General features: G+C 41.3%; 1 protein-coding gene across 3 annotated transcripts in view; it reads left to right on the top strand.

Moving 5' to 3' along the window:
* The window catches only part of dennd1b (DENN/MADD domain containing 1B), a 296,649-nt gene that overhangs the window by 153,150 nt on the left and 117,354 nt on the right, over positions 1-26,145 (top strand). For 2 of the 3 annotated variants that reach the window (XM_078218144.1, XM_078218142.1), the window contains 3 exons: positions 5,984-6,053; positions 8,461-8,541; positions 23,025-23,081. In XM_078218144.1, coding sequence (XP_078074270.1) covers positions 5,984-6,053; positions 8,461-8,541; positions 23,025-23,081 — 208 coding nt within the window. The remainder of the gene's footprint in view (positions 1-5,983; positions 6,054-8,460; positions 8,542-23,024; positions 23,082-26,145) is intronic. The other variant, XM_078218143.1, reaches the window with a different exon arrangement.

Below are 26,145 nucleotides of genomic sequence, written 5' to 3'. Positions count from 1 at the left end.
AATGGGACTCTCGCCCCTGGTCACAGAGAATACTATCTATGTTCTTAACTATACAATCCCCGGTTACGACTACATTTCTCTTCTCCCTCTCCACAAGAATGACTCGCTGTACCATGGTGATGTGGTCAGTTTGCTCAGCGTCTCCACAGTCCCCGCTCTCGTCCACACAAGGAGCAAGAATCTCGAACCTGTTGGATAAGGGCTGAGGCTCTTGCAACCCTACCTCCTGGTTCTCTCTACCTACCTCACTCACAGTCACACCCTCCTGTTCATGACCAGTGGCCGAATTAAAGGTATTTAATCTGAAGGGTGAGACTGCCTCCTGAAACACAGCATCCAGATACAACTCCCCTCCCTAATGTCGCAGTGCCTGAAGCTCAGACTCGAGCTCATCAATTTTGAGCCAGAGTTCCTCAAGCAACCAACACTACAGATGTGTTCACTAGGAACTATAATCCTATACACCATATTAAGCAGGAACACAATGCCTGTACTTCCATCCCCATTCAGTCCGCTGCCCCAGTAGAGGTGTTCCTCGCAGGTCTGGCTGTCTCGGCTTCCAGAAGGTGAATGAAGATCTCCTGCCGTGTGTTATATTTATCCTCTGCTCCAACCCTTCCTTGGATATTTAGATCACAAAATCCCCATCAATGACAGTGTTCCACCTTTCCCTCCCCTAGCAGCAAGGTAAATTGATCGTCCACTCTACTAGAACTTGTTTTTGGTTCTTCTTCAAGCAGCTACTTGATCTGACAACAACTACAGATATGACCTGGTGAATTCGAAGTACTGCTCATACTGTATTCTATCATTCTATAACTGCTCAGACCTCAGTATTTAATGCTTCATTGAAGAAGTGTCCAGCTTAGCCAAGATCAGGTTATCAATTACCAGTCATTTAAAAATATGTCCCTGTAAACAGCGCGCACAGCTGTTGCACATGTAGAATTCAGAGAACTGTGTAGTCTTGTGAAGTTGTTTTAGTTGTATCTGAGGAAATTCTACAGTTGTTAACGTGTCTACATCAAACACTCAAAATCTGCAAGCATAGACTATTTTAAAAAAAACTTATCAATGACCTTCATATACATTTATGGAAATGGTATTGGATCATTCAACTTATAGAACATAGAACATTACAGCGCAGTACAGGCCCTTCGGCCCTCGATGTTGCACCGACCAGTGAAACCAATCTAAAGCCCATCTAACCTACACTATTCCAATTTCATCCATATGTTTATCCAATGACCATTTAAATGCCCTTAATGTTGGCGAGTCCACTACTGCTGCAGGCAGGGCATTCCACGCCCTTACTACTCTCTGAGTAAAGAACCTACCTTTGACATCTGTCCTATATCTATCACCCCTCAATTTAAAGCTATGTCCCCTCGTGCTAGCTATCACCATCCGAGGAAAAAGGCTCTCACTATCCACCCTATCTAATCCTCTGATCATCTTGTATGCCTCTATTAAGTCACCTCTTAACCTCCTTCTCTCGAACGAAAACAACCTCAAGCTCCTCAGCCTTTCCTCATAAGACCTTCCCACCATACCAGGCAACACCCTAGTAAATCTCCTCTGCACCCTTTCCAATGCATCCACATCCTTCCTATAATGCGGCGACCAGAACTGTACGCAATACTCCAAGTGCGGCCGCACCAGAGTTTTGTACAGCTGCAACATGACCTCATGGCTCCGAAACTCAATCCCTCTACCAATAAAAGCTAACACTCCGTACGCCTTCTTAACAACCCTATCAACCTGGGTGCCAACTTTCAGGGATCTATGCACATGGACACCGAGATCCCTCTGTTCATCCACACTACTAAGTATCTTACCATTAGCCCAGTACTTTGTAATCCTGTTACTCCTTCCAAAGTGAATCACCTCACACTTTTCCACATTAAACTCCATTTGCCATCTCTCAGCCCAGCTCTGCAGCTTATCTATGTCCCTCTGTAACCTGCAACAACCTTCCGCACTGTCCACAACTCCTCCGACTTTAGTGCCATCCGCAAATTTACTAACCCATCCTTCTACGCCCTCATCCAGGTCATTTATAAAAATGACAAACAGCAGTGGCCCCAAAACACATCCCTGCAGTACACCACTAGTAACTGAACTCCAGGATGAACATTTCCCATCAATCACCACCCTGTGGCTTCTTACAGCTAGCCAATTTCTGATCCAAACCGCTAAATCACCCTCAATCCCATGCCTCCATATCTTCTGCAATAGCTTACCATGGGGAACCTTATCAAACGCTTTACTGAAATCCATATACATCACATCAACTGCTTTACCCTCATCCACCTCTTTGGTCACCTTCTCAAAGAACTCAATAAGGTTTGTGAGGCACGACCTACCCTTCACAAAACCGTGTTGACTATCCCTAATCAAATTATTCCTTTTTAGCTATCCAATCATAATGAGAAGGTCGCCAGCAGTGGTTTTACTTCCTGTCTCTATATTGACCCTCCAGAGCAGACCCCCCCAATGAAGTATCCATCTGGAGTTCCCTTCATCTACATGTTGCATCTTGGTGACATCTGTCACAAATGGGTAAGTTTCCCTATGTAGACTGCTGCAATACTTTATTTCCCAACTTCTTTGCTGTCAGATTACTTGTTCAACATCCATCTTTGTGATGAACCTTAACTTTCTTCAGTTCACAAGATGAAAGACCCAGAGCTGTAGTCTTAGCAATTGGAAAAGAGCTTGCATCTGATGTATTGGGAATTTATTGATGGCTTTTTTATTTGACTATGAATGGAGTAAGAGGCTGGGACACAGGCTGCCAGAGGGACTTGATGCAGCAAAAAAAGCTGCAAATGCACTCAGGCTTGTTGAAGAGATAGCTGTGAGGCGAAGAGGCCAAGCGGTAGATAGAAGTCATCTTAGAACATAAGAACATCATTCCTGATCGGTAAGGGAATTAGGGGTTATGGCGATCAGGCGGGTAAATGGAACTGATCCACTTCAGATCAGCCATGATCTTATTGAGTGGTGGGGCAGGTTCGAGGGGCTAGATGGCCTACTCCTGCTCCTATTTCTTATGTTCTTAGATAGAAAAGTCATCTTGCTTAAGTAAAGGCCAGCAGTGCATTTTATGCTGTTACATGAAGGCATTACATACATGCAAAGATCAAATAACTGTAAAACATCACAAACAAACCAAGCTCAGTCCACATTTGGAGAAACTAGAGGAACATGCGTATCAAAGACACAAATGTTTCGTCTGAATCATCAAGGCACACTTTTATTATGTCTATAGGTTATGCTATTGCGCAAAATAATGTAGAATCAAGGCTGATGAAAGTGAGGCAGAAGCTCGAGCATTTTTCCTGGAGTAACTGATTGCCCTGAAGCCCAAGAGTGCATTTTTAGTGTGTGACATTCGTGTAAAACATGATTTCTGCAGCTCACAACTTCAATGATGTCATTGTTGCCGGCTGACTGGAAAGGTATTTTTATTGCTACTTAAGTTGTTTAAATGGGGTTGTTTGTGTTTACTCTGGGATTAGTTTTATGATCCTGCATTGTTTGGAGGATGATCATGTGTTTTTGGACAGTTTTCTTTTCATTTTCAGTTTGGAGTTGCAGGTTTGAGTTTTAGTTTTAGAAGGGACAGCAAGCTAAAAAGAAGTGTTTTCTCTCTCGCTCTGTTGTTTAGCTGAAAACAAGATCTTGCTTTTCTGAAGGGTGAAAATCTGCTGTTGTTGGGGGTGGACCAGAATGTCTCTGGTATTTTGGGAAGCTGTTTTGTCTTCAAACTGCTCTGAGTCTCAAGACCATTTGACTGCAGAATTCAACCCCAAAGGACTCAAATTCCCTTATCACGTGAGCAATAGACTTGGCCGTATTGAATTGGCTTAAAGGGTTGTTTATTGATGTTGGTTTGATTGGAACACATTAGATATCTTTGTTAAGGATTATACATTATCTTGATTTTGTTTCTTGTTTGGAATAAAAGTCCTTGCTATACATGTTAACTATATTCTTAAATAGACTTTGTTTGACAAAAGCTCCCTAGTGGGTCTTTTGAATCACACCTGAAGTGGCACATATTCTGCTTATCCTAGCCAAATTCAAGATGCAAAACTTATGATTCAGGCGGGCTTCATAAAACACTTTGGAGTTTCTAACCTGAACCATAAGTGTAACTGAAAACCAGTCGGTTTTCGAGAAGGTGATTTGCGTGTTAGAAAGGGAATTGTTAAACATTGGGTCTAGTGGTCAATGCTGAGGAGTATCCTTCAGAGGCTGGAGTCACTGGTACAGCAAGTTTGGTAAAGTGGATTTTCTTTGAGACATTGAGCATCTATGTAGCCTGAGATAAGGATACTCATGCAGTCATCCCCACTGGGTTTGTTTGGATTGCTGCATTTTGTTTGAGAGTGTGCAGCCATTCTGGGAATTTATACTGAGAGGTTTTATTGATTCTCTAGCTGAGTTCAAGAGAATAATGTTGTGCAGGCTGGAAGAACTTCGGTGCGGTTAGTCTCCAGCGGGAGCACTGGGTGGGAAAGTCAGCATAAAGGGAGGATGAAGCAGTTGAGAGTTGTTGTTCTTGAAGAGGTTGTGTCAGGTGCTTCAGCCAACAATTTGGAAAATGCCATCAGTTTATTCGAGGGGGATTTCGAGCCTCGAATGGTGAAGACAGAGCAGTGGTGGGTGTTAAGTACCTGAGAGGAGAAAAGTGAATAGAAAGGTGGCTGAATGAGGAAAAGGAGGAGCAAAGTGAAAAACAGATTTCAGTAGTAATCAGAGCTTGTGTCTGGTGCAATCTGCTGCGAAAACCTATTCAAGTTACATAGACATGGCAGAGATTAGACCAGTCATGATTTGAAACCAAGGATATGGAGAAAGATGCACAACCATCTAAGGTTCAGGTGCAAGGCTCTATGTCTTGTGTAGTAGTCTCATAGGCAGCTTGGAGTCACCCTTGACTGTCCACAAACTGCCCACGTTTGGAGTCAGTCATGACGAAAGGATGACTCCAAGAGCCTCAAGGGGCAGATTATCAGTGGAAATGCTTTGAATCAATCATAGCAGCTGGAACTTTGTATCATAATAGTTCTATTCCTAAACTAAAACTAGAGGGCATAGGTTTAAGTGAGAGGGGAGAGATACACAGAGGTCCAGAGGGGCAATTTTTTCAGAGGGTGGTGAGTGTCTGGAACAAGCTGCCAGAGGTAGTCATAGAGGTGGGTACAATTTTGTCTTTTAAAAAGCATTTGGAAAGTCACATGGGTAAGATGGATATTGAGGGATATGGGCCAAATGCGGGCAGTTGAGACTAGCTTAGGGGTTTAAAAAAAAAAGGGCGGCATGGACAAGTTGGGACGAAGGGCCTGTTTCCATGCTGTAAACCTCTATGACTCTTTGACTCTAACTGTGCTGGAAAGGTTTGTAAATGTGCAACATACAGATTTGCAATCAGGTGCCTTTGGAACCACACAGATCAACTTACGGGCATGTAAATTCACTTGAAGTGCACAGAAGTGATCCTGATCCATTCTTAAATAATTAGATTTAGCTGGGAAGTGACAAGGTCCAGTTTCAGTCATCATTTCGAATATCTTAAATATAGAATTCTAATTAGCGAGAAATACATTGCATAAAAATTGAGATTTAATATAAATAAATATGTTGGTATCTGGTTTGTGGTACAAATGTATCCAGTCGCTCATCTTTTAAAAAAGGCTTCAAATGGCCAAATACTTTTTGTGGCGGTGTTGTCTCACTATAACATGCTGCAATGTGGTTGGGAGAACAAGTGCAAGCCCTGAAATGAATCTGGTTTGCCTCAGTGCACCTTTTTTTGATAAAAAAGCAGCCTGACAAGTTTACTTTCGTATATTTATGAGTTTTCAACTCCAATTTATTAGATATTCCTCTATAAGGCAAATAAGAAAAAGGGTAGTTATATTATGCAATATTTGTGAAATAATGAGTGTCTTGCCATCTGTTTCTTTTTCAGTTATTTGCCTTGGTTTGAAGTTTACTACAAGCTACTGAATACATTGGCAGATCTTTTAGCTAAGGAACAGGTAATTTTTTTTTCTTGGAGTTTGCCTCTTTTAATGTTTGACCTAACTTTTCAAATTAAACGATGATCAAACAACTGCATAATTTTTCCAATTAATTTGTAATTTATGCTATTTTGAAGGAGCTAAGGTAAAATTCGTACCCATTCAGTGTTAATTTCCAAGTCGAGTTGGGAGGGCTTATGATTGCAGTTAAGACCAATAGACATTTGTCCTGAGATTTGTATGGACAAACTAAAATGCACAGACCTAATCAAGCACCCATCTGATTATTTCCATGTTTGCAATGATGTATGTTTCCATTATTAATCGGTTTATGGAAAATGATGACTTTTTTTAAAGATTCTAGTTCACTGAGCAGCAGTAACAATGGGACATTGAAATATTTTGAAGGCACTATCACCTCATTTTTAGTATTGCAGAATTTGGGAACGTTACGGGATAATTTTAACATTCAATTCATATTCTTGTTTCCTTTTTGGGTTGACTGAATCTGCCACTTGAGGAAAAGATGTTGATTCCTGGAGTTCATGTATTCCGGTCAAGACTGAAAATAATCTACACATTACTGTACTATTACGGTCTTGTCATGCAACAGTTGTGAACACGCTACAGTGAACTGTCATAGAAGCAAATTCAGAGACAAGTGTTTGTAGCTGTTTGAAAGAATTAATCAATTTAATTTGTGCTCACGAGAGTTTTTAGTCTGTGCTGTTCAATTGCTAAACTGGTCTGTGTCTTCAAGGCCACTATGCTGAATAATAAACTCCAGATAACTGTTTGTATTTATAAATAGTTCAGGTTAATAAAAGGACTGTTATAACTGCCTGCAAATTTCAGGCTACAGGTCGGTGATGAGCATTTTCTTTAGAATCCAAAGTATGGGATTGTGTTGCAAATGGCAGAGCCATGCTAAGTTTAAAGCATCACTATAGATTAACATATGTCTGCAATGCAAAGGTGCCCATCGTATGAAATTAATTTTATGGTTTAAAATATAAATGTATTTTCCAGGCTTTTCTATTCTTAGTTTCACAGCTTGAGGCTCATTTACAGTGGCTTCTTACCTCTGGAGACCCTAAAGAATTTCCCTTTGGTACGATCCTGTTTCTCATCTGCAGGCTGTCCCTCGGTGATACCTTCTGAAAGCACAGCGTACACTGACAATATCTGGCTCTATCTCACTACTACCCTTCCTCCACTGTTGCTAACTTATCAGACTGTTTATGTGACATCCAGTACTGGGTGAGCAGAAATTCCCTCCAGTTGTAATTGATTTCCATCCCCGTTCTAAATTCCATTCCCTAGTGACTGAGTCCATCTCTCTGATTTGCAACAGTCTGAGATGATACCAGACTGTTGCAACCTTGAACTCGTATTTGATGCCAAGGTGTGCTTCTGACTACATATCTCCATCATAACTAAGACAGTCTGTTTGCATCTCTGGAATATCACGACCCTTGTTCTTGCCTCAGCTCATCTCTGCTGCAATGCTCATTCATGCCTTTATTACCTTTAGACCTGGCTATTCCATTGCACTTTAGCCTGGCCTCCTACTTTCAACCCTGATCAGCTTTTGAGATGGCCCATAGCCTTGCATGTGTCCTCGACCCACACCAAGTCTCGTTGATCTACCACCCCTGTGCTTGCTGATCTACATTGGCTACTTTTCAAGCAAGGCCTCGATTTTAAAATTCTCACCCATGTTTTCAAGTCCCTCCATCCACTTTCCCCCCTACAAACTGTATGATCTCTTTCACCCTTAAAACTCTTCAAGATATCCATGCTCATCTAATTCTGGCCTTTTCAGCATCTCCAATTTGCCTAAGCCTGAGATTCCCTCCCTAAACCTTTCATCTCTCTTTCTTTAAGATGCTCCTTACGATGTTCCTCTTTGACTAAGCCTTTGCCTCTGTGGTCTAATATTGCTTCATGTGCCTTGGTGCCTAATTTTGATTTTAAAATGCTCATAGGTAATAAAATATTGGGATGTTTTATTTGTTGCGGATGGTGGATAAATTGTTTTAATTAGTATTAAAGGTCTCAACCCAGTGTGAATTCGCCTGTCCCTCAGCAGGCTGGATGAGTCAGGGAATCCTATCCCACATTAGCAGTAGGCTCCAACAGATAACAGATTTTGAATGTGCAAAATTTTCTCCAGTGAAACTAATGATTGTAAAAGTTGATCTTTTTACTTTGCCATTTGATTTTGATTCAGGCAACGTTTAAAGATAAGATTTTAAAAGTCTGTTGGGAAAATGACCTGTGTCAAAAATGTGTTGGTTTTCCCACTAGATTTACATGGTTGCGGCTTCATTTTCTTTTAATCTGGAAATATTATTTCTCAAGTCCAGTTCCTAATGCACAACTTCTCCAATTTGTGACAGCTTTGTTCCTATCTGTCTTGCAGGAAAATGACTTGAACGATGTCTTAGAAACTTTGTATAAGCACGATGTACCTGTGCCAAATACTCCTGTCAATCTCAGTCTGGTAGGTTTAATTCTGGATTTGTTTACTTCGCAATGTAATCTGACATTGTATATCCCGCCTGGTCTGACAACAAGCCAGCATTTTTTAGACCAGAACTAGGAGAGAGTACTGTGCCTGTCAATAGTCACTTTTCTGTTACTTGAAGTCAAGAATAAACCTTTCATTTGCTGCTTGAGCTTTTGATTTGGAATTTGGCACTCTACTATGTAATTGCGTATTACTCGTTTTCATGTCATGTCGAAGTATTCGCACCAATTAGTTCTGAAATGCAATAAATTTTATTGTGTTGTGAACAAAGAATCTTGTGTGATGCCAGTAGTGGCATTTTGCTGAAAAGTGAAATTCAACTGTTACTACTGTGTGTAAATCTCCATTCAGAAGTGAATGCAAAGTCAGATTATAGAACCATGGAATCCCTACAATGCAGAAAGAGGCTATCCAGCCCATTGAGTCTACACCGACTCTCCGAAAGGGCAACCCACCCTAACTTGGTAACGCTGCAAATTTTTACTACGGCTAATTCACCTAACCTGCATATCTTTGGACTGTGGCAGGAAACTGGAGCACCCAGAGGAAACCCACGCAGACACAAGGGCAACGTACAAACTCGGCACCCAGGTTCCTGGCACTGTGACACAGCAGTGCCACTGTGCCACCATGCTTCCCAAAAGTACCTATTGCATCTGTCTTCCTATGTTCCTAAATTGGAAAGTAGAAAAGAAGTGGAGATGTATCTGTGATTGCAGTATTAGGTGAAAAGAAACAAATGTGGAGCTTTGCGCTTTCAATAGGAGAATATACTTAATTTCTGAAGAGCAGTTGGAGGATATAACTTTGTTTTAAGATGCAGTCCTGAGTTGAGTTGGGTGGCACAGTGGTTAGCACTGCTACCTCACAACAGCAGGGACCTGGGTTCAATTCCAGACTTTGGTCACTGTCTGTGTAGAGTTTGCCAATTCTCCCCGTGACTGCGTGGGTTTGCTCTGGGTGCTCCGGTTTCCTCCCACAGTCCAAAGATGTGCAGGTTAGGTTGATTGGCCATGCTAAATTGCCCCTTAATGTCAATACATGGGGTTGCAAGGATAGGGCCTGGGTGGGATTGTTGTTGATGCTGGCTCGATGGGCCGAATGGCCTCCTTTTGCACAGTAGGTATTCTATGAAAGTGATTGAAATTGCCTTCCAAGATGCTTACTGTGCTTTCGCAGTGTCATCTGTAACTTGTTTATTACCCATAATACTTTGAAGGAAACTCAGCCTCAAGACAGTTCATTGAATTAAAGCAAAGAGAAAGTTTATATTGCCTATTAGACTCAAAGCTGGAAAAAAGATAAAATACAATAGTTTGAAAGTAGGAATGGATCATTAAGTGCACTTAGCTTGTTTCAGAACTGTAGAAATTTCTGGCAGAGAAGGAGGCCACTCTCATCATATCTGCACTGTCTTTATGTTAGAGCAACTCACACATGTAATCATGCAGCCCAGCTTGAACAGCAGTGCTGGATGTATTCTCAAAAGTGTCTGCAGTTTCACCATATGCATTAACTTAATTCCAGTCCATCCTGATGTAGTTAAAACCACAGAATCATTGTCCTGCTGTTACCACTATTCAACAGCCTGCATTTTTCTAGCTCACTCGTACTCACTGCTTGGTAGTTTGTAACACCTACAGCAATTGTACCATTTTCCTTCCATTGTTCTCCACATCAATGCTGCCTTTATACAACCCCAAGAACATTCTTGTGCACGAATGTGTTGATAGAATCTTTCACTCATAATGCCATCTCCTCCTCTGAAAATGTTCCACAGTCATTAATGCTTCTAACATTGAATTCTATGTCCATTAAAATTTCTGCCACTAAATCCTGACTGTTTTTAGGAATTTGACTATTATTCCCTATCCTGGATTCTTCACTTCTGACTGTTAACTTCCCATACCTTCTCCCTCATCATGCGTCTCGATATGTTCTCTCAAGACCTGCGCTTAATTTTATTTTGGGCACATTACTTGTATGCATTTCAGTTGCCTTGTAGATTATGCTGGTTTCATCTTCACTGAGAGGTTTTGAATATTTCTGTTCAAGCCGATGGAAGACTTACTTTAACTTCACTGCTGTGAATCTTGCATTAGAGATAGCTGGAAATGAGAAGATAAAATAATTGAGGTCAACTTGTCAGTACCAGGAACTTGTTTTTCAAGTCGGCATGGACTTTTAGACATAAGTGGAGAAATCCGTTGTGATTAATTCATTATCGATCTTTTTACTCACATTATAGCAGCCTTTGCTAAGCTTCTGCACTTATTTATCTACAGGAAGAGAGAAACATTACTTTTTTAAAAAAGTAAAATCTATTTCTGTGTAATGTTGACCCATCTGGAGGGATGGTTTGCTGTAAGGATGGCAGTACAGAAGCGGTTATGTTAGTGGAGTAGTAGTACAGAACCCTATGTTAATTATCAATAGAATGTTAGTTTGGATTTCACAATGGCAGTTTGAGAACTTGAAATATTTTATTTATAGAAAAGAATCCCTGAAGTTAAAAAATCTGCAATCAGTGTCTAGCGAGTGTCAGATTGTCACTTAGAAAACAAGATTGGGACAACACGGTGGCACAGTGGCTCGCACTGCTGCCTCTCAGTATCAGGGACCCGGGTTCAATTCCGGTAACTGCCTGTGTGGAATTTACACCTTTTCCCTGTGTCTGCGTGGGTTTCCTCCAGGTGCTCCAGTTTCCTCTCATGGTCCAAAGATGTGCAGGTTAGGTTGATTGGCCATGCTAAATTGCCCGTTAGTGTCAGGGAGATTAGCAGGGTAAATACATGAGGTTATGGGGATAGGATCTGGATGGAATTATTGTCGGTGCAAGCTCAATGGGCCAAATGGTCTCCTTCTGCGCTGTAGTGATTCTATAATTCTAAGATGTCCGTTCGGAAAGGAAACAAGCTCTCCTGTCCTGGTCTGGCCTAAATGTGACTCAAGTCCCACACTGAAGTGATTCAATAGTCCTCGAAGTGACCTCCCAAACCAGTCAGTTGCATCAAAGTGCCATAAAGGTTCAAGCAGAAAACCTTCATCGCCTTCTCAGAGCAAATGGGGATGAACACTTTTAATACGTGTAATTCCCAAATCCCAAAATTGAATTTTTAAAACTTTAGTCATTGAAACAATGCACGAAAGGGTAATTCACTAACATAAGTAGTTTGCAAATAATTAGCAAAGAACTGAGTCTCTTTAAGAGAAATTACCTCTTCTCCAAGTATATGTACCTTTGGTTGGAAGAAGTTCAGCCTGACTTCAAGTCTCATGAGCACCTTCACTTCTAGTCCCAATGGACAGGTTACAGGAAAAAGCTTATTGACTCGACAATCAACTATCTTATTTCTGAACAAAGAACAAAGAACAATACAGCACAGGAACAGGCCCTTCGGCCCTCCAAGCCCGTGCCGCTCCCTGGTCCAAACTAGACCATTCTTTTGTATCCCTCCATTCCCACTCCGTTCATATGGCTGTCTAGATAAGTCTTAAACGTTCCCAGTGTGTCCGCCTCCACCACCTTGCCTGGCAGTGCATTCCAGGCCCCCATCACCCTCTGTGTAAAATATGTCCTTCTGATATCTGTGTTAAACCTCCCCCCCCCCTCACCTTGAACTTATGACCCCTCGTGAACGTCACCACCGACCTGGGGAAAAGCTTCCAACCGTTCACCCTATCTATGCCTTTCATAATTTTATACACCTCTATTAAGTCTCCCCTCATCCTCCATCTTTCCAGGGAGAACAACCCCAGTTTACCCAATCTCTCCTCATAACTAAGCCCCTCCATACCAGGCAACATCCTGGTAAACCTCCTCTGTACTCTCTCCAAAGCCTCCACGTCCTTCTGGTAGTGTGGCGACCAGAACTGGACGCAGTATTCCAAATGCGGCCGAACCAACGTTTTATACAACTGCAACATCAGACCCCAACTTTTATACTCTATGCCCCGTCCTATAAAGGCAAGCATGCCATATGCCTTCTTCACCACCTTCTCCACCTGTGACGTCACCTTCAAGGATCTGTGGACTTGCACACCCAGGTCCCTCTGCGTATCTACACCCTTTATGGTTCTGCCATTTATCGTATAGCTCCTCGCTACGTTAGTTCTACCAAAATGCATCACTTCGCATTTATCAGGATTGAACTCCATCTGCCATTTCTTTGCCCAAATTTCCAGCCTATCTATATCCTTCTGTAGCTTCTGACAATGCTCCTCACTATCTGCAAGTCCTGCCAATTTTGTGTCGTCCGCAAACTTACTGATCACCCCAGTTACACCTTCTTCCAGATCGTTTATATAAATCACAAACAGCAGAGGTCCCACTAGTCACAGGCCTCCAGCCGGAAAAAGACCCTTCCACTACCACCCTCTGTCTTCTGTGACCAAGCCAGTTCTCCACCCATCTAGCCACCTCCCCCTTTATCCCATGAGATCCAACCTTTTTCACCAGCCTACCATGAGGGACTTTGTCAAACGCTTTACTAAAGTCCATATAGACGACATCCACGGCCCTTCCCTCGTCGACCATTCTGGTCACTTCTTCAAAAAACTCCACCAGGTTAGTGAGGCATGACCTCCCTCTCACAAAACCATGCTGACTATCGTTAATGAGTTTATTCCTTTCTAAATGCGCATACATCCTATGTCTAAGAATCTTCTCCAACAACTTCCCCACCACGGACATCAAGCTCACCGGCCTATAATTACCCGGGTTATCCTTCCTACCCTTCTTAAATAACGGGACCACATTAGCTATCCTCCAATCCTCTGGGACCTCACCTGCGTCCAGTGACGAGACAAAGATTTGCGTCAGAGGCCCAGCGATTTCATCTCTCGTCTCCCTGAGCAGCCTTGGATAGATTCCATCAGGCCCTGGGGATTTGTCAGTCTTTATATTCTCTAACAAACCTAACACTTCCTCCCTTGTAATGGAGATTTTCTCCAATGGTTCAACACTCCCCTCCGAGACACTCCCAGTCAACACATCCCTCTCCTTTGTGAATACCGACGCAAAGTATTCATTTAGGATCTCCCCTACTTCTTTGGGCTCCAAGCATAATTCCCCACTTTTGTCCCTGAGAGGTCCGACTTTTTCCCTGACAACCCTTTTGTTCCTAACGTATGAATAAAATGCCTTGGGATTCTCCTTAATCCTGTCTGCCAAGGACATTTCGTGACCCCTTTTTGCCCTTCTAATTCCCCGTTTGAGTTCTTTCTTACTTTCTTTGTACTCCTCCAGAGCTCCCTCCGTTTTTAGCTGCCTGGACCTAACATACGCCTCTCTTTTCTTTTTGATCTTGTTATATTGCAAACGTTCTGTTTTATTGACACTATGATGGACAGCACTCCTTGTAAGTTTATTTTTCTGTTCCTTCCAGCACCTGTTTTACTGGTCTTGCACTGATTTAATTTTTAATCAATACCCTTCTGTCCTTGCACCTAGCTTTGCTCCTTACAATTTTCAGGCTTTTAAAATATTGCCTTTACTTCCAATTTTCCTCATCCTCCACTCTGCAGCCTAGTGTATTATTGGAATCATGGTCAAACAATTTGCATGAATTAACTTTGCGAATATATCTCGCCACCTTGATAACTTAAATTAGGTCACCTTTTGGCCTTGTGTTTTCAAAAGAAATGCTGAATTTCCTTAATATTTCCTCATACTTATGATCCCTGATGATGGGAATTATTATGCTTGTGTATCCTCTCGAGGATAAAAATACCTGCTGTGTGGCTAAATGACCAGATCCACACACACTGTTGTATACAGACTCTCATGTAAGTAACAACAATACAACTTGCAAATTTATACTGTTCTTCTGCTGAGGTAATGTAGTAACTTAACCAAGTTACTTTATAAAAATTGTTTGACAATTAAATGAGCTGAAACGAAGATCACAGTGAAAACTGCACAAAGCATATTGGAACAAAAAATAGATGCATTGATATTCCCAAATAATTTGCATTGTAATGGATGCAAGCTGTACCTTGAAATCATAGACATGTGAAAGTTATGAACTATGGGCAGCCTTGAATGAACCAAGTCCATTTACAACTTAAAATATAGGACAGGCATTTAACAAGAAGGTGACAAGAGATGAAAGAAATGGCTTTTGTGGAATTGAGGCAGGTTATAATGAGGATATAAATAGTTAACAGACATATTGACAGGTTAAGTGAGTGGGCAGAAAATTGGCAAATGGAATTCAAAGTGGGAAAAATGAGATTGTTTCTTCCAAAATAAACAACGAGAAGGCAGATTATTATTTAAATGGAGAGAGACTGCAGAAAGCCGTAGCACAAAGGCTCTTGGGGATCCTGGTTCTTGAAGTCTGAAAAACTAGCATACAGGTGCAAAAGTTTGATGTCCTGGGATCAGAACATCATGTGATCAAACCTCCAGGATTACTTCCATCCAAAGTACCTACTCCACCAGAATGATGGCTTACAGATGAGCGGTTGACACACCCACACCCTCCGCACTTCAAACATTAGCAGTTGAAGCATAAGCATGAAGGGGGTTAAGAGGATGTTAAGCATCCTCCCACCCTGATAATTTGGCTTTCATCTCCTAAATTGCATCCCTCCCGTAGTCAGCAGCACTGGTACAGGATGCCAGTGTAGCAGATCTCAAGATCCAGGCATCCCTCATCAATGAAAAAGGACTCAAAGTGCTAACGTACTGGGAAGCCCCAATCAGGGTCCTGGTCATGATCACTAATTTTGGCAAAAGTAACACATTTGCTGTCTGCCTTGGCAGGCTGTTCATTATCACTTGAGGAGTTCACCTAACACTTAAACACCGTGAAAAGCAGGCTTGCTAATTTTACTTGTTGCAAAATGTTCAGTTGTACTTGGGGACATTTTTCATGTCATGGATTGCTCGCTGTTAACTGGGAAGCTTAACTGCTTTTTTTTTTGCATGTTTTATTTAAATTAGGGCATGATACTGCTGGGCATTATTTAAAACAGGGCAAAGCTTGTCAGGAACTGTGGTTAAATAAATGTTTTGTGTCAATGTTCATGTGTCAGATTGTATTTATTGATTGCTAATAAAAAAAAGCAAAGGTCAAGTATGAATGAATCACCATGCCTGCGCTATTCAGAATCAAATTCATTTCAATACAAATGTATTTGATCTTGCTGAAGCATTTCCATAAAAATATGTGGAACAACAGGGATTGCAACTTGCTGAGTCAGCCACTGAGAATCGCAAACAAGATATTAATTTAGCAAGTGTCAGAAGATTGTCTATGATGAAACTTTGATACAACATTAAAATGTTTTTGGGTTATTTGGGGGGCTTAGCTCCTTCGAACTATCTTTATCTAATAACCCATGATTGAGTGACGCGACGTCCCTTTGGTTCTTCAGACTGTGGAATTGGAAACCAGTCGTTCTTACAGCTTTCTCTGTCATTTTTATTTGGCTACCTTTGTGAATTGAATAAATTGTTCTCTAAAATTTATAACCTGATAAGCACATACAGATTTGCCAAAATCAGAAATATCAACTTGCCCATAAACCTCACCTCAGCCACCACTTCCCTTTCCATAATCCACATGGCACACCTTACTGGGCCTTTGCACATCCTTAACTCTTGAGTGCATCCTTCTTCACTCCATATTACACAGTCACCACTCACTAATTTTACTTTCATCATCAGGGGGCTGATGTACCAAGCAAAAGCTTGAACATAGAAGTATTCGATTTAAAAAGGTTACAATTATCACAAGGATCTCCAACATGTCAATAATTGTGCACAATTCTTTCATCATACAATGGCTTTTTAAGCCTCTGTACTGACTGATTCCTTTCCATTCAGTGCATTTCTGAGCCTCACCATCCTTCCTTCCTCCAGTCTTCGTGCTCCTGAAAATCCAGACTGCATTCTGTGCCACATCATTTTTACTGGCTTCTCCTGTCTATGCCGCATTGGTGACTTTTCCCATTCTTCTGTACCGTGGTTCGTTCAAGAATCACAACTCCCCAAATTACTTTGTCTGAAAAGAAGAGCATTAAACCTGCCAGTGTTGCAGAGACAAACAGAAGTGCAAAGAATCATGTCATAAAAATGTGCTTCATGCTGAATAATGATTCTTAATCCACCTGTTTTCACCATGAAGTGAACTTTTAAAAACACAGTAATAGTGAATTGAACTCTCAATCAAGATGGGGGGGGGGGGGGGGGTGCGCGAACCATGCCAAGGTCCGTTGGCCTTGGGCGGGATTTTCCAGTTCTGGGGCGAGTGTGGCATGAAAACCCCGCCCAACATGTCTGCAAAGACCCAGCCAGGACAAAGACCTCCAAAGAATGTGAATGAACTATATTTCCCTTTGCACAATGTCCAGATACTCAACGGGGTGGAGACAAACCGTCAAAGCCAAGTGACTTGAACAATGGGATCTTTGCGAAGAGGGGCCATTCCCAGAATTCACCTAATCAAAGAAGTTGCAATTACATTTGAATTATTAGTCATTTGGAGAGGGCATGACAAGGCAACCCTTTGTATGTTTTAAGTGCATGTTTTTACAGCAGAACTGAGGGCAAGCAGCTGGGAAGCTCTCTCCCTCCCTCTCTCTGTTCACCCAGTGTGTGGATGTACAATACAACCAACCTTTTTTTGATACAATCAAGAGATTGGCGAGTATATCTTTTTCAAACAAAAACATTTGTTGTGGTGAAACGAGAAGACAAAGAAAGGAGCCATTCGATCCCTTCTCACCTGGTTGTAACAAGTAGGATAAGAGAGAAAATGAGTGGTGAAAAAGTGACTGAAGATGCTAGATGCCTGAAATAAAATTCTGGAAAGAGTCCAGGTCAAGAGAGAGAAAGATGTTGAAATTTGTGTCCTTGGCATCCTTTGTCAGGAAGGTAAAGATTTGGATCTTTGAACCAATAGCTTTTGGTTGCCTCTCAGAAGAACTTGCATTTATCTAGTTCCTTTTGATGTAGTAACATACCCGAAGAGCTTTCACTGGTGCATGACCTGACAAAGTTAGAAATGTGAGAACAGATGTAGCCTATCTAGACCCTCCAGCATGCACGGCCATTTATTATGATCTGTGAACTCACTCCATACTTGTTCTTTGATTCCTCTCCCTTAATATCTTGAAAAAATTTTTTTTTCAGATTTAAAACTAACAATTGATCTGACATTAATTGCCAGAAGAATGTTTCAAACATCTGTGTAGCAATGTTTGCTAAATTCTCTGCTGAAAGTCTCTAATTTTCGATCAAGTCCCCAGTCCTAGACTCCCCCCACCAGCAGAAATAATTTCTCTCTATCTGCCTTATCTGTTCATACAATCTTGAAAATTTTGGATCAATTCACCCTTCACCATCTGAATTCCAGGGAATACGTCCTGAGTTTGTGCAGTCCCTTCTCATATATTAAACATTGATAGCATTCTGCTAAATCTATATGGCACTCCTTCCAGGGCCACTCTGTTCTTTTTCAGGTGTGGTGCTCAGGTGTTTCTTGCTCACTATACAGGCCAAACATACCATTCATGAAGTACATTGAGGCAAAGGATAGAGTGCAGAATATAGTGTTGCAGTTACAGGTAGGGTGAAGAGGAAGATCAACTTAATATATGATAGGACCATCCAAAAGTCTGATGACAGCAGGGAAGAAGCTGTCCTTGAGTCTGTTGGTACTTGTTTTCAGACTTTTGTATCTTCTTCTCGATGGAAGAAGGTGGAAGAATGCATATCCGGGGTGGGAGGGGTCTTTGATATTGCTGGCTGCTTTTCCGAGGCAGCGGGAAGTGTAGATGGAGTCAGTGAATGGGAGGCTGGTTTGTGTGATGGACTGGGCTACGTTCACAACCCTTTGGTTACAAGTCTGAGAAGCTTAGAGAATCTCAAATCAGAAAGAGAAACGAAAAGCTATGTGGAAGTTTCATATTCTGAAAGGCCCTGGTTTCTTGCCAGATTGGTGTTGCAAGCCAACTGTAAAACTGGCAGATTTCACTGGTGGGAAACCCCATTTTTTGTTTATTTTCCAGGCCACTGGTTTTACATTTGTCAGCAATTTCACAGTGGGGCTTGTAGCTGGCTTCATCGGAGCAGCATTTTGGAAACCTGGCATTGCTGATGCAATAAAAGAGAACTGTATACAGAGAAAGGGACATGGAGAAAAATACAAAATATTTTGAAATTAATAGCAATTGAATCACTCACAGGGGATAGATGGTGCCAAAGATTTTTAGAAATAGAACAGCAAAGACTCACAGCTGAGCACAGAGTCAGAGATGGGTAAAGAGAGCAAAGAGGAAACCAAATCATGGTTTTAAGTGGGAAGTGGGGAGCTAGATAATTGCAAGAAACCATTTAAAAACAAAAGAGCAAGAACACTTGGAATGCTGTGTGCAATTCTGGTCACCCTATTATAGAAAGGATGTAATTAAACTAGAAAGAGTGCAGAAAATATTTACTAGGATGCTACCGGGACTTGTTGGATTGCGTTATAAGGAGAGGCTGAATAGACTGGGACTTTTTTCTCTGGAGCGTAGGAGGCTGAGGGGTGACCTTATAGAGGTCTATAAAATAATGAGGGGCATAGACAATGTAGGTAGTCAATATCTTTTCCCAAAGGTAGGGGAGTCTAAAACTAGAGGGCATAGGTTTAAGGTGAGAGGGGAGAGATACAAAAGTGTCCAGAGGGGCAATTTTTTCACACAGAGGGTGGTGAGTGTTTGGAACAAGCTGCCAGAGGTAGTAGTAGAGGTGGGTACAATTTTATCTTTTTAAAAAGCATTTAGATAGTTACATGGGTACGATGGGTATAGAGGGATATGGGCCAAATGCGGGCAATTGGGATGAGCTTAGGGGTTTTAAAAAAAAATGGCAGCATGGACAAGTTGGGCCGAAGGGCCTGTTTCCATGCTGTAAACCTCTATGACTCTATCTGAGCAGTGTATGGGAGACGTGATGGAAAGAGCAACTTGAATAAAATCCTGCCACAAATAAACATTTTTTTATCCAAAATCAAATGCTTAGTTTGTTTACTATTCAAAATTGGTCACTTTCACATATTGACGAGAGATGAACTAGTGAGAAAGAGAATTCATTTTAGACATCTGCTGACTGTTTAGAACATTGCAGTACCTGTCTGTCATTTTTATAATGAGGTTGGTAGGTATTTGGACATTTCTGGGGTTAATCAAAGACCGATTTATTAAATCTAAGTCACGTTTGACGAATCATTGTTTGGCTAAAGTGACCAAATTTGCACTGTCCTCAAATCTATTTCCTTCCTCTTCCAAAGACCTGTATTGTAGTATGTTTTTGCAATCTCCTTGTTTCTTTCTTTTTTCTTGTAATTTTCCCCTTCTCCCCAAAGTTGCAGACTTTCCCCCTGAAATATGGTTTCAGGATGGTGCCATTTGTCCTCCAGAATCTCACCTGATTAGATTTTTGATATTTTCAATTTGAGATGTCACAGTGAAGGTTAGTGAAGAGTTTGGAGCCCTTATTTCTACTTTCCAGCAATGGTCACTGCAGAGCAATAATGGAAAATTCCCTCTATTGCTTGTGTACAACAAAATCATTATCTGTTGTTTAGACTTCTTGACCTTCATTCAGTACGTGGGAACCCCAGTTGATATTTCTTCCCCTGCCACCCCCTTTTGACCGGGGCTTGCAAATCTGCATTACCTGCGTTGTCGTCCTGGGCTCAGAGCAGTAAATGTATGGTTGAACAGCAGTCTGTATGACTTTGGCCCACCTAGGACCATGCAGCTACAGCTTTCAGGAAAGTCCTCATTTACTTTTGCTGATTATGATATATCCCAGTTGAAAAAACTCTCTCTTTTTTGGATTTAATTATGCAGCTTTGACCTGGCCAGCTGTTTGATGTTTCCATTTTATGCAACAAAAATAGAATTCGAACATTTCAAACAAAAGCTGTTTTAATGACACTGGAACATATGGATCTGAACAGTTTCTCGCAGTTCTGTGGCCAGCAATGAAATGATGTCCTTGTTGGTGCCTTGGCAATATTTTTCCTGGTTCCTGCTTAGGGCATTTTTAATACGGTGGTTAAAAAGCTTCCATTAATTCCCAAGTGTTTTTCTAAGTTAATAATTAAAAATTTATTCACTCACCCAGCCAGTGAGAGATCCAGTATGTTGCTGAAAGCCCATGTTTTCCAAAGTTCATTATACTGATGGCCTGAGTAAGTTGATGCTTACTGATATTCTAATCTCGTGTTGGAATCGGTACAAAAATACTTGTTACCTTCCATATTTCTTCCAATTTTCCACCCTGCCAATATATCTGCTTGATCATTAAGCTAGAGAGGGTGGATGGCCTCATCCGCAAATACCTCTGCAGCTTGTCATGTGTTTAACAACTTTAACTGTTTAAGCTCCAAGGAGTGCATTTGCTCATTTCCCCCCTCCCTGGATTGATATACAAAACTTCAACATGTTGCCGGGGGTTTGCTCGTCCAAATTTGGAGTTTTGATTGACTGGGTTTCTGCCAATGAAAAATTGGGTTTTTCATAACTTGTTTTCAACTCCAAAGTGGATCAAGCATACGGTGAAGCAACGTAAAACTTTATTTTGGAGAAAGCAAAGGATATGAGATAAGTTAGGAAAAAAAGCATCCCTCTGAGTGGAACAAAACATAAATGTAACAGTAGAAAGTACTGTGCTGGGATGTAGGGGTGCTAAGTTATGTTGACATTTTTATTCAAGTTTTGTTTTAATTTTTACCCTAATGTTGAAAGTTACCCTGTAATGATTAAACAATCCCTGGATGCTACAGGTGCTTTGTTGCTGTCGTAGAAATACTTTCAGCATCCGAAGGATGGGTTTTCCTGTGGGCTTCAGGACCTTAGTATTGGAACCAAATGCGGTACCAAGCTAGTACTCGCCAGCAGCGAGATTGGCTCAACTATCTTCCAAGAGGCAACTTTTTTGTTGGCCATTCTATTGAGGATGGTGCACGGACTTGGGATACTGCAGGTTCAACTGGAGAGCCTGCAGCTCGGAGCCTCGGCAGCCCCACCAGGAGAGGTGGACGTTTATTGAGGCAGATCAGAGAAAGCAAGGGCCCCTTAACATGGAGACATCCTCACTGGACTACAGCGCAGTGAGGAACTGAATAAGACATAAGTTGGTAGATCCATTGGGTTAAGGGTAAAAACTCTCTGCTGGATCAGTCTCAGCCAAGCTTTGAGATCCACCATTCTAGTCAATGGGAAATGGAGCCTCCAGTTCCCTTGGTGCCCTCAACCTGCCACATGGAGACCACCTTCCTTGAGCTGGTAGCTTCCACATGCAGTGAAGGGACGGTTGTGCTGGCAGCAAAATTAACCCGAATTAGGGTCTTAACCAGTATAATTGGCTGCGCACCATCATGGAGCAGGAAACCAATCTGATCCACAACCTGTCTCTTAGAAATGGATGTGTGAAATCTTGACTACCATGTGCAGTCTAGTTGCATTTAGAACGAGAATAATTTGAGTTGAGTTAATTAAAGGATGGGAGAAGTGTCCAAGAGAGAGAGAGAGCTTCCCAATTATTAGTCCATCAACTAAATCACATAAGTTGATGGAATGTTTCAGAAGTATTTTATCATTTCAAAAACATTAGATTATCTGATCTCCCCTGAGTGGATATCTTATGAGAAAAGGTTGGGCCTGTGTCCATTGGAGCTTATTGAAATGTATAAGATCCTGGGGGAACTGAACAGGATGAATGCTGGAAACAACTGTTTCTCTTTCTGGGAAAGACGAGAACTAGGAACTTGGGTTAACATGAGGATGATAATTTATTTGAGTCTTTGGAACTCTCTTCCCTGGAGAGTAGTGAAGGCAGGGTCATTGCATATTTTAAAGACAAAGCTAGTTAGCTTCTTGGTTTATACATGGGTCAAAAGTGATGGAGAGAGTTGTAGGGAATGTGAAATTGCGGCTGCAATCAGATCAGCTATGATCTTATTGAATAGTCGATCAGGCTGAATGGGCCAGATGGCCTACTGCTGATCCTAATGCATTTGTTCAGATTGCCATTTATGAATAGCAGTGCTCTGGGCATACCTGCACCAGATGGACAGCAGCCAATTCAAAGGCTTCTCACCATCACCTCCTAGGGCAATGGAGGATGGGCAATAAACAATGGCCTTGCCAATGATGTTCACATCCCATGAAAGAATAAGAAGAACTGTATCATTGTTGGACTGTATAACATTTACATTTAGGTAGCTGTAAGCTATTGTATAGTTTGTGTAAGGAAGTAATACCAAATTACAAATGCCACAAATATATGCAACCGATAGACATCAGATTTGGATGAAAAGAGATAGATCTTTTTATATATTAGGAGTATTAAGTTGCCTTTTGTCAGAAGTTTGTGGTCGAGGTGCACTTGAAAATTAATTATGCTAGTTCATCAAATGTGAAGAATGATGAATTTTGTTTTCCATATACATAAGAACCAACAGATATGCATTAGAAGTGGACAGCTGAAAAATATGCCAAAGCGAGGTTTGGTGAGTTTAAATCTTGGGAACCATCCTTGAAATACCTGTCTAATAACAACATCCATCAATCTTTGGGCAGCAATGGATGTTCCTTTGTTAATCCTTACCAATAACTTACCTTGCCTTGTAGAACTTAATTTCAGTGCATGTCAGTTAATGAAGACTTGATTAATGGTAACATTTCTGCAAAGCTGCCAACGTATCCTGCCTTCTGATGTGACTGCTTACCAGGAAATATTGGATTAAGGAAGCAGTATTCTTGCCTCAGGATTTCACTTATTAAGACATTCTTTGATCATGCACAACCAATTGGCAATTTTCCTGTGGATGGTATTTCTTTCGCTGAAGAACCTTCTTTGAATCTGGCTAATGTCAAACATTTTTAAAAATCAAGATTCCATATTAGCTTCAATTTATAAAGAAATACTGCCAATCTGGTTGTTGTGTTTTTTTATAAAATGACTATTATCCAAAATCAGAAGGGTTGAATACACAAAAGGAAATATTTCCAATTGGTGAATTGACTAACAAAGAAATGCTGTAACTTACACTACTCTTGACTTTGGCATCAGTGCTTGATTTATAATCGGGATCTCCTGCATCAAATGATTTTTATAGGGTGGTGGCCAGGTTTTTACTAAACTCTGTTTCCATCTTCCACTTTTGCCCACTTAAACTATGTATAAATAAATATAAATGTTATTTATTGCCTTATTATTACATACGTATTAATTGAACAATTGTGATAAATGACAGTGTGTATTATACCAGCAAGAATACTGATAGTGATCATGATTTTATAAGTTAAAGTTAAAATCTGAGATCTGAAGCCAGAGGTGAGGTGCCTGTCAGTGAGATCGGATTCAACGCAAAGTGTGGCCTGTCGGCTTTTCAGGATCTCCAATTTTGTTTTCAATCTTTATTGGAACAATTATTGAAACAATGGTCTATTTCAAACTAACATTCAAGATTTTAAGAGCTTAACTCTGAACCTAGAAGGTTATTGTCATGGCACTTAATTGGAACCTTGCTTTCATGAATCCATTATTACAAGATGTGCAGCTGAAAAATGTACATACGGTGCCAATGTAGATTTGGAAGGAAAGAAAATCTGTACAGAATTAGAGATAAGTTTAACTTTTGGCGCAAGGAATTCTGACTCACTGGAGCAAATCTGCTGTGCAGTTTGCATATTCTTGGTGGCGTGTATCATCGTTTTATTGGTGTGAGTCTACCGTTGTGTGCAGTATTGTAAGTGGTAAAATATAAATGTACACAGCCGACAAATCTAAATATTATCTCTATTGCAAAATCTAACTTGGTCTTGTATTGATCTGCAGTCAACATTTGTTGAATCTGACAGGTTAATATAATCCGAAAGCCCCATTTACCATTTCAGAATATCCGATTGCCAAGTACTAGGTGCTTGAAAGAGACAACACTAGGGCTTCAAGTGCTGTGTATGATCACAGGTTTCTTCCCCCCGCCCACCAACCCCCTCATCTTCCTCCAATCTTGCAGAATTTTCATAAAGTAGTTTTTCAAAATTGCATTGTAATCCCTCCCTTTTTATTTTTTTGAGGATGTTGATTCCTGTTGGGCTATGGTTCTGCGGCACAGGCAATCCTCGAGTAACTGTCTCAACTGGCTGTTCTCCAAATATATCAGCCTCGTTTGCAATAGTCAACATCCCACTTCAGCCCCAAAACAAATTGTATCTTGGAAATGTGGCAGTTTGAGATTTTTATTAACTTTTTGTTATCAGCCGCGGCTTAGTGGTACCACTCATCTGGTAGAAATTGGCTCTTGAATCAATTCTGGGATCATCTACTCCATATGAGTTGATGCTTCATCTCGCAGTGCTTTAACCCATTTGGTCACTTGGGGTACTGGACCCCTTCCTCTTCTCCCTTCCCCCACCCAGTTCAGCAATTCAGAGGGTCAGGAAGATATTGACAAATGTATAAAATAATATAGGTTAGTGAACATTTGCATCAGATTGTTGTAATACTGTGCCATTCTGAATAATAATTCGAATCAGTAAAAACACTATCCGCAATTTTCATTGACACGCAAGTCCTATTGGTGGAAAGCTGATTGTCCAACATTTCAATCCTTCTGATTGTGATTTATATAAACGATCTGGAAGAAGCTGTAACTGGGGTGATCAGTAAGTTTGCGGATGACACGAAAATGGCTGAACTTGCAGATAGTGAGGAACATTATCAGAGGCTACAGAAGGATATAGATAGGCTGGAAATTTGGGCAAAGAAATGGCAGATGGAGTTCAATCCAGATAAATGCGAAGTGATGCATTTTGGTAGAACTAACGTAGGGGGGAGCTATACGATAAATGGCAGAACCATAAAGGGTGTAGATACGCAGAGGGACCTGGGTGTGCAAGTCCACAGATCATTGAAGGTGACGTCACAGGTGGAGAAGGTAGTGAATAAGGCATATGGCATGCTTGCCTTTATAGGACGGGGCATAGAGTATAAAAGTTGGGGTCTGATGTTGCAGTTGTATAGAACGTTGGTTCGGCCGCATTTGGAATACTATGCCCAGTTCTGGTCGCCACACTACCAGAAGGATGTGGAGGCTTTAGAGAGAGTGCAGAGGAGGTTTACCAGGATGTTGCCTGGTATGGAAGGGCTTAGTTATGAGGAGAGATGGGATAAACTGGGGTTGTTCTCACTGGAAAGACGGAGGATGAGGGGTGATCTAATAGAGGTGTATAAAATTATGAAAGGCATAGATAGGGTGAACGGTGGGAAGCTTTTTCCCAGGTCGGTGGTGACGTTCACGAGGGGTCATAGGTTCAAGGTGACGGGGGGGAGGTTTAACACAGATATCAGAAGGACGTATTTTACACAGAGGGTGGTGGGGGCCTGGAATGCGCTGCCGGGCAAGGTGGTGGAGGCAGACACACTGGGAACGTTTAAGACTTATTTAGACAGCCACATAAATGGAGTGGGAATGGAGGGATACAGAAGAGTGGTCTAGTTTGGACCAGGGAGCGGCGTGGGCTTGGAGGGCCGAAGGGCCTGTTCCTGTGCTGTATTGTTCTTTGTTC

The sequence above is a fragment of the Mustelus asterias genome, chromosome 8, assembly GCF_964213995.1.
Source record: "Mustelus asterias chromosome 8, sMusAst1.hap1.1, whole genome shotgun sequence".
Lineage (NCBI taxonomy): Eukaryota > Metazoa > Chordata > Chondrichthyes > Carcharhiniformes > Triakidae > Mustelus > Mustelus asterias.
This window is presented reverse-complemented; position numbering and strand designations above follow the sequence as displayed.